Here is a 10,105-nt window from a genome sequence, read left to right on the forward strand (position 1 = left end):
TGTTAGGCAGACCCAGTATGAATACTTTATCTTCGTGGCAATGGCGGTTCTAAGGCTTTGTATTGCGACGGCCTGGTTGGATCGTTTACCACCCACATTTCACCAATGGCTAATGAAATTGTTAACTGCCTACAATCTAGAGAAAGCGATTTATGCAAGGAGGGGTAGGAGAGGAAAGAAACTAGGCATGGAAATATGGGAGCCTATAGTTGGAAGGAAAGAGAACCGGGGTAGATGTATTGAAAATCAATGTGGTTGGGATTTAATCTAGGGCCCTGTTTTGTTTATCCTGATCTACCCTGTATTGTTATTTAATGTTTCTTAAATTGTATAATTGGTAGGTATATGTATAATGCTTGTCATATCAGTATGCTGCATGTTAATCTTAATGAATTTGTTTTTTCTGTGCCCTGTACAACAAAAAAGGGGGGGTAAAAATCTGAATAAAAATATTTTTTCTTTAAAAAGGAAAAGGTACAGCATTTTGTCACCTGGTTCAAGTGCCGTGACAAATGGAGAATGTGAAGTAATCAACTCACTAGATGCAAATTGAGAAAGTCAGTGTTTGCAATAGATTACAGGCTTCCACTACAAAGGGTTTTTACATTTGCCAGCTCTCTGATTCTGTAAATCAGAATGTTTGAGAATGCTCAAACCCTTTTTGAAATGTACTAAGCCCATTTAATGATTCCAAAAATATTTTCTGAATCGTTAAATGGGATTAAGTAACCATAAGTAATTGGTATTTAAAAGGAGTGTGTTAAGGGCTTCCCTTCCAAATAACAATTACTTCTGTTATGTATAATTGCATTGCAACCGAATTCACCAGGAAACCCATTTCCCTTTGTGAAAGTAGACAAACACATTTTCTATTTTAACCGCATCGCTGCTGCGGCGATTTTTGCGCTGTGCGGCTTTTTAAAAATACCCGCGTTACATGACGAGCTCAGCTCGTCATCAGCACACGCCACCCGTGGGTGATGATGAGCTGAGCTCGTCATTAGCATCGAAAGGGTTAAACACATCCTGTTTTCCTTCAAGAAAAATGGGCAGCGTTTAAAAAAAAAGGATTTATTTATTTTAAAGCAATCATAGACTTTATGGCCCGCTGACCCCCAGAGGCCACTGTTCCTCTGATTGTAGCTTAGCATAGTGGTCGCTGTTTGTGACCTACCTCATTAATATTTATGGGGCAGGTCGAATCACGACACACTGCAGTTCGGTATTTTGTGACCCGACATATTAAATGTCTTTTTACCTGAATCATAAAAACTGCTATCTCATTAGGATTCATGATGCAGGAATCTGCTCGCGACTCTGTGGACAACTGCTAATTCAGCCATGAGGACTCCAAAGAACAGTTCATTTACCTCAATAACTTTGCTTTCACTTCATGCCATCATTTTTTATATACTGGTGCCCTTAGGCTTTCACATACATGACAACTGACCCAATTAAGACAAGAAACCTACCATTTTTAAGACAAAATTGGCTTTAATTTATATTTTTACCTCCTAAAATTCTCCCCACTTCAATACAAGCTAATAGGAAAATAAATTCTCACAATTATGTTGGAAAATCTCCCTCTCTAAATGTTGGTATGCATATTTTTACTTCCTGTGTCAGTTACATCCACCTTACAGGCCAATCACTGAAAACAATGCCATATATTTTAATATTATTGGATTTTAGAACATACAAAATACCCATTTTTATTTGTTTGCCCACAGGATATTTAATACTGATTTGATGATCATCGGTCTCAACCAGCACATTCTGGCAATGCCTAACAGTCTACCCTAGGCCTACTAGGCTAGTTATTGGGAACTGTATCATTGTTCACCCTGTACAGGAAAGACAAAGATACTGAGGCACAAGTTACTGAGCGGTCACAGCAAGAAAACGCTCTTTTATTTTACTACGAAGTATGTGATGGATGCTTCCTAATTTGATATTTTCAAAGCGGGTGCATGAAGTTAGACTACAGGTTACATGGAATAGAAATTCAGCCAATGAACTGAATGTTTATACACTGGAAGTAATTATGGCCAAATGTATGACCATTTTTTGCAATCCCAAACGGAAAATCGGGCCGTTTTAGACTGCTAAAAAGGGTTGTAGTGTGTACAAACCCTATTTTGCGAGTCGGTTACCTATTACCGACTCACAAAATAGGGTTTGCAAGGTGCTATTAGGAAGGGGTGTCCCAAGGGCATCACTTCCTAATAGCGAGTCGCAGGGGGATGTAGGATTGTTTTGCGACGTAAATGCGGCCGCAAAATATTCGCAATTACCACCAATTTCAAATTGGTGGTAAGCCAATCGTAAATGGGAAGGGGTCCCCAGGGGACCCCTACCCTTTTGTGTTTAGTTGAAAATATTTTTTTAGAGCAGGCAGTGGTCTCACAGGCAACTGTCTGCCCTTAAAAAATGAAAAAAAAACGTTCAATTTTTTCTTTTAAACACATTTCGTTTTCTCTTTAAGGAAAACAGGCTGCATTTGGAAAAAAAATGTTGCTTTATTTAAAAAGCAAACACAAGCATGGTGCTCTATGTCCCCATCAGGCCACCATCCCTGTAATTGTAGCCCATTCCTAAAGGGTTGCAAATTGTGACCTGCTTCATCAATATTGATGAGGCAGGTCATTTGCGACCCCATTGGGAATCGCTAAATGTGTCTGAGACACATTTGTGCATTTCATTTTGGTAGTGGTAAAATAAAATGCAATTCGCGACCCACAACATGTGATGGTCATACATATGGCCCTATATGTGGAAACAACATTTACTTAAATGTATGATGACTGTTTTGAGTTTTCACGATGGGCATTTGAAACGTAATATTCAACAGGGAGCCTCCACTCCAAAACCCAATTATGTTAACTCTAATGTTTTTATTCTTAAACATCATTATGTTTCAGTTTCCAATATTTGAGGTATGCTGCTTATCTGTGAATGGAGATTGAATATCTTAATTTCTGAATGTTAATGGCACATTTTGAGGTGGACGGTTGCCACATTTTTCACTGGTACCGTGATTTTTCTGGGGTTTTTTTCTCTCAAAAACGTACTTGTGGACAGATTATATATATAAATAGAGTTCTCTTGTTCATTTCTTTAAACAGAAATACAGAAGTGCGGGTACTCACTATTTAGAGGACCTGTTTGCTTCAGGTACTTTCCATTAAAAGTATTGCAGCAGTGCTGAGCCGTGAAGTTACTCTCCGTTTCAAATTAAAGAAGTGCAGGTACTCAGTACCGGACAGTACCTGCCCATTTAAAGCTCTGCTCTTGGTGCACTATTTTCTGTTCTTATATGTGCAAGAGTGGTGTTTTGCCCTTCTGTTTACAATGTGTATACAAGTAATGCAGAATCTGCCAGTGGTAACGTGCTGGCATATATTGCCCACCTTTTTAAGGTGTAATGAATACGCCAAAGTAAGACTCTTTTAACTACTTATACATAATTGTGTAAATTGTTTTCCGATATCGCTGAATTCTCATATATGTGCACGTTTGTTTAGAACAGACCCTTATACTATATGTAAAAAAAAGCTTTCATAGTCGAGTAACTATAATTTCTGATCTATGCCTTTCTTCCTGCAGTCGACGCCAGGACAAATGATAGGCAGAATAATAATGCCACAATTTCTTCACAAAAGACAATGGAGATCAGCTCTATTTCTGAGGAAAACGGAAAGAATCTTGGGCCGGAAGCCAAGGCTGAGGCGCCACCTGCCAGATCGCGTTTCAAAATGTCCATCTCTCGGCCTGTACCAGGGCGTACTGCAGCTCAAGCTAAAGATTCATCAGCTGTGTCAGAGAAGCTTGATGTCACCCCAGAAAGACCTCTGGTGAACAATGTCCCCAGTGAAAGCATCACACTTCCGGCAACAGTCGAGCTCAAAGGAAGCTCTGATAAAACCCAACAGCGGGCCCCGCTCGCAGAATCACTGACAGCAGCTGAGGTGCCAAACACAGAGGCAGCCGAGGCAGACACCACACAGGCCAAACCCAAGGAAATCAGCCTGTTCGACAAACTGTTCAAACCTGAGAAGGCGAAGGAGAAGAGGAGCCCCTCCAATGAGGATCCTCAGGAAATTCCTCCCCCAGCAGAACAGCAGCCAATCATCGTGGTGAATGCGTCTTCGGGATTGCAGAACACCGCCCCGCCGCAACAGGTATGTTTATGATTCATATTATCGAAATATCCGGCGATTTATTATGTTCCATAAATGTCAGAAAGCAACTTTTGAACAATTTACAATGAATGAAATGTAGGTTGCAGTGCTGTGCCTATGGGAGGATTTTACACCATCATCAGCTCCTTTGGGAGTGATGCGATAAGTGGGTAAAATTAATTCACACGGTCACACCCACACAGGTCCCACACATAGGGCTCGCTCTTGAGTTTAACAAGTACACATTATTTTAGGTGCTTCCAGGAGGAATTTGCGCAAGCCACACACAGTGGAAAGGGGCAATATTATGAGAGAAGGGGCTCAAAGACCATTTTTGTACTATATCGTCCCGTTGCAAAGCGTGCATGTCGGAAAAGAATGGGAAAACTGCCGCAGTACAATGAGCATACAGTATTTCTCCCGGAGAATGAAACCATCAATTTACGACAACAAAAAAATCATTATCTATGAAGTGTTTCATTTCATAAATAAGAAAAAAAACGAGAAGGTACTCAGGTAAAAGCCAGATGTTTGTGATACTCACCTGCATCAGTCATTTTGAATTATTTTCTTTGGTTTATAAATTTACATTTTTCAATATTTTTAAAGACAGAATGCTAGACCAATAAACCTTATATAATGACAAAAATATGTTTGAGAGATGTATATGTGCAATATTTGCAAATAATGTAAGAATTCTAAATTGATATGTGTGGCTAATCAAGCTAACTCATGACTGCCAGTTTCGAGCAAATGTTTGCACATAGGTGCTGCTGTTTACACAGTGTAAATCTACAAGCGTTTGTCTTACTTTGAACTTGCTCAGTTCCCTCCAATGAGAGAAAGATTAGACAAGGCGATACATCATATCAGAAATGTAAAGAAACTCAATACATGGTGATACTGGAATGGATGATTTAGAAGGACAATAATCTATGTCTGTTACATTGCCAAAAAAGAATAGCTATGAAAAGTGTAAAATTACACATATGTTTACTACCTCTAAGGTGTGGAATGCAATGCATTTTAGACAACCTATTGAGCACCAACTCAGAGCACAGAAACCCGATAATAGCCCTTGTCTTTTTGGTAGTCTCTGGTGCTTCCAAAAAATGCTTCACAAACCTCTATCTTTTGATCCAGCTGGACAGCAAGGAGATTGCAGAACTTAGGAGCATAATGCACTAGGTGATGGAAGAGGTAACTAATATGACAAACCTTTCCATAAAAAACTGTAATGGTCGTATACAACACAATCGCTCTGATTACAAGTGGGACGGTAAATTCTAGCCCCTGCTCAAATTAGTTTGCACAGGAATTGGAATTCTGAGCACTTCTGTAAACACACCATCCTACAATTTTCCACTCGTATTTTTGGGCAAATAAAATCTGCCAAAATGTCCTAGGGGTAAAATGTGCACAAAGTTCTGATACACATAGCATTCAGTGAAAAATGCACCAATTCCGCATGCAATTCCTCAATTTTCGAAGACAAACTCAGAATGGGAGGTATTGCATCTGGAAAATTCCACAACCTTGTTATGAGTTTTTCCCTGTGACATATAAAAACTTTCTGTTTTCAGACACCCATCAAGGTTTTCTTAACTGGTCAAAGTTTAGTAGGCAAGTCAATACCCATAAAAACATTAAAACGTGTCATATGCATCAATCAATTCATCTTCAATTATTGATAGGGTAATAAAAACATTGCAGTATGAATACGAGAGACAGCCCAACATACATTCTTCCTCACCAATAAAAAACACTTCATAAAATTCTAGATCAGGTTAGACAGTACTAAAAGTAAATCGTCTTTCCTTGTAGACCGAGTGCACATGATAGTAGTAAAGGACACACCCCAGACCCATGCAGTGGGAGCCAATCTTTATTGTAATTCTATAAAACATTGAAAAATAAAATCAGGGCTCTAAATGTCGGATTGGGCCAGATCTGAAACTATGTCCTTGGACACCTAGTACATAGGGATTTCAATTCAGTGTGTCCTTTCAGAAGACATTCTTTGATGTAAGCAGTTTGGACTCAATGCATGTCTGTCTGTGGCAAATGATGATGGTATGCTCCATTTGGATTATTTAAGGTCCAGGAACTTCAGACGTCTAGTCACAAGCTGTATATAAGTTCCTTGCAGACATACGTCTAATCCTGGTTTGGTGGACCTAATTCCTAGGTGAATGAAACAGGGCCACAAAAGTTTCCTTCTGAGCTCCAAGAGAAGAGTGCAGAGGCGGACATCCATGAAGGTCAATGTATACATGCACACACTTTTACTATTATAGAAAGGGAACCTGCCAGTGATGAACACATTTCCCAGGGTCAGGCTGGTTTCCATGGGACAGAGGTCCATGGTAACTCCCTTCTCTGCCTTTCAGCCACAGAAAATGAAACCAATTTGCATAGTTTAGGACAGCCATGGGGTATTCTTAAAACTGTACTCTTGTGTTCGAAAATAGGGAGGAGTGTTTGGTCTAGCAACTAAAGGTTGGTTTTGAGGTCATAGGGGTACGGCCCGGATAGAGACTACACACCTCAAAATGGAGACTACATGCCACCTGTTAAAATCGAGGGGTTGCACTAGCTTCTACATGGTGGTGCACATATGATAATTTCTCACGCTTGGCGAAAAATGGTTTTAGCAATCAGTATTTAATAGTTAATAATTATGTGATAACAGAAAGGAAATTATGATGGTGTCCAGCTTATAATTCTCCCCTACACACGGTATATGATAAGGTCAATAGGAGTTAAACATTATTGTCATTTACTCTGTACCCTAGTACTTAAAATGTATTTCAAGCTTTTCTGAGACTTTTCATATTTGACTATTGCCATTGGGTTTTTTTTTTTCTCGGAAAGACCATGAGAGCTTATTGCTGACAGGCTGCTTCAGTACATCTGTGTTGATTTAGTAGGTGCAGCATCTCTTCTGGATAACTTTCCACCATTCTTGGTAATGTGAAAAGTATTGGAGAATCAGGAGGAGTTGGCTAGATTTTATCCATAGTCAATGAATACTGTAAACGTTTTTCACTTTCGCTACAAAGTCATAAGCTGAAATGTTAAATACCACACTCACTTCAACATATGGAGGCGTTCTACTAAGCACTGCCCATCTCCATTGATTTAAAGTTTTGTGATCTGCATGTGGCACAGAGATGGCAATGATCCACTTAAGTTGGTGCAGCCATCTGGTGTAGAGAATTATTCAACAGGTGGGCCATGACGTCAGAAGTCTTGCCAGATTTTGAGGATACTGTAAAGATGAGTCCAATGCAATTTGTAGAAGGAAGTAAACTTTATTTTAATAAGCATACATGGGAAGACCTCCAGCTCCTTCACCAACCTCTTCTTACTGGGCTTCACTTTACAACATAACATTCTGAGCTCCTAGCAACCCGATCATTCCATTAAGCATAGATCCTAACAGATACCATGTACCACGAACATGTGGAGATGTGGATGAACCAAACCTTTCTATAACAGAATGGATAGAACATGTATTATATTATTTTTGGATCAAGGAAGAGTTTAAAATATATGTATGCCATTAATTTACCACTTCTTTGAATTAAGAATGTATCATCAAGGTAAAGATAAAGAGACCAGACTTTTAAGGTCATGGCTGCTGACAGCTTTAGTTTTGGTTGGGGTCAGCCCCTTACTTTTGTTTGTATGGTTTTGTTGACCATCTTCGGTCTCTGCTCTTGATATCTTTTTACAAATTCTTGCTTTATTCTGCCTGGGAACATTTTGGTCTCCGTGTAATAACTGGATGAGTTGTATCCTTCCATTGCTGGCCTGAAGGTACTCTTATTTTGCTGTTGCAACTTGTTCCTTTGAAAGAAGCTTGTTTCGGTGCTGCCAGTCCTGCAGAGAACAAAGCTTGTGAACAACCCCTCCAATTAATGTTCTCTTGAAATGCATCTTGTATTTTATTTTGTGTCTGGAAGTCAACCCATGTAGTATGCAGACTTACAAACAAAAAATACAATTCCCAGAAAAGCTGAGCACACAGTCCTTTAATCAGATATTGCCTACGGATCACTGACACAATATCGATGTCAAAAATATCGATATACAAAAATATCGAGTTAAAAATATAGAATGCCAAAATATCGACTTAATATTACAATATACAATATATTTACCATAGGATAGCGAGAGGGTTATATTTACTATTACCACTCCAGGGAGTGCAACAGTAGGGAAAGCTTTGGATAGCGGGAGGGTAAGAATTACTTTTCCCACTCCAGAGAGTGCAACAGTCGGGAAAGCGTTGGATAGCGTAGGGGTAAAAATTACTATTCCCACTCCAGAGAGTGCAACAGTATGGAAAGCGTTGGATAGTGTAGGGGTAAAAATTACTATTCCCACTCTAGAGTGTGCAACAATAGGGAAAGCGTTGGATAGCGTAGGGATAAACAATTACTATTCCCACTCCAGAGAGTGCAACAGTATGGAAAACGTTGGATAGTGGAAGGGTAAAAATTACTATTCCCACTCCAGAGAGTGCAACAGTAGGCAAACCGTTGGATAGCGGGAGGGTAAAAATATAGAATGCCAAAATATCGACTTAATATTACAATATACAATATATTTACCATAGGATAGCGAGAGGGTTATATTTACTATTACCACTCCAGGGAGTGCAACAGTAGGGAAAGCTTTGGATAGCGGGAGGGTAAGAATTACTTTTCCCACTCCAGAGAGTGCAACAGTCGGGAAAGCGTTGGATAGCGTAGGGGTAAAAATTACTATTCCCACTCCAGAGAGTGCAACAGTATGGAAAGCGTTGGATAGTGTAGGGGTAAAAATTACTATTCCCACTCTAGAGTGTGCAACAATAGGGAAAGCGTTGGATAGCGTAGGGATAAACAATTACTATTCCCACTCCAGAGAGTGCAACAGTATGGAAAACGTTGGATAGTGGAAGGGTAAAAATTACTATTCCCACTCCAGAGAGTGCAACAGTAGGCAAACCGTTGGATAGCGGGAGGGTAAAAATTAATATTCCCACTCCAGTGAGTGTAACAGTAGAGAAAGTGTTGGATAGCGTAGAGGTTAAAATTACTATTCCCACTCCAGAGAGTGCAACAGTAGGGAAAGCGCTGGATAGCGTAGGGATAACAATTACTATTCCCACTCCACAGAGTGCAACAGTAGGGAAAACGTTGGATAGCGGGAGGGTAAAAATTACTATCCTCACTCCAGAGATTGCAACAGTAGGGAAAGCGTTGGATAGCGGGAGGGTAAAAATTACTATTCCCACTCCAGTGAGTGCAACAGTAGGGAAAGCATTGGATAGCGTAGAAGTTAACATTACTATTCGCACTCCAGAGAGTGCAACAGTAGGGAAAGCGCTGGATAGCGTAGGGGTTAAAATTACTGTTCCCACTCCAGAGAGTGCAACAGTAGGGAAAGCATTAGATAGTGTAGGGATAGAAATTACTATTCCCACTCCAGTGAGTGCAACAGTAGGGAAAGCGCTGGATAGCGTAGGGGTTAAAGGTACTGTTCCCACTCCTAAGAGTGCAACAGTAGGGAACATAAATACTTCATATATGAATGAAAATTAATTAAATAAGAATACCAATAAAAAAAGTTTATATAATTATTAGTTATTTATAATAAATAATTAATTTCAACAAAAATAAGCAATAAATACATTTAAAAAGTAATTATTTATCATTAAATTACTTCCCACTCTATTCCCCTACAAACCCACAACCCACTACTGAAAAGAAATTAATACAATTAACATGATTAACATTTAATCAATTCATTAAAATTAATTACCAATTTTATTTCAATTACTTACCAATCATTAATTAATTAACAATGAATTACCAATTGTATTTGAATTAATTACCAATTAATCAATTAATTAAAATTAATTACCAATTACA

General features: G+C 39.1%; 1 protein-coding gene across 1 annotated transcript in view; it reads left to right on the forward strand.

Annotated features, from left to right (window-relative positions):
• LOC147660747 (breast carcinoma-amplified sequence 1-like) overlaps positions 1 to 4,629 on the forward strand; it is a 197,213-nt gene extending 192,584 nt beyond the window's left edge. The window contains exon 4 of the mRNA XM_086951485.1: positions 3,607 to 4,629. Coding sequence (XP_086807611.1) covers positions 3,607 to 4,193 — 587 coding nt within the window. The 3' untranslated portion in view covers positions 4,194 to 4,629. The remainder of the gene's footprint in view (positions 1 to 3,606) is intronic.
• Positions 4,630 to 10,105: the final 5,476 nt, after the last annotated feature.

This window comes from Lissotriton vulgaris, unplaced genomic scaffold (assembly GCF_964263255.1).
Source record: "Lissotriton vulgaris unplaced genomic scaffold, aLisVul1.2 SCAFFOLD_843, whole genome shotgun sequence".
Lineage (NCBI taxonomy): Eukaryota > Metazoa > Chordata > Amphibia > Caudata > Salamandridae > Lissotriton > Lissotriton vulgaris.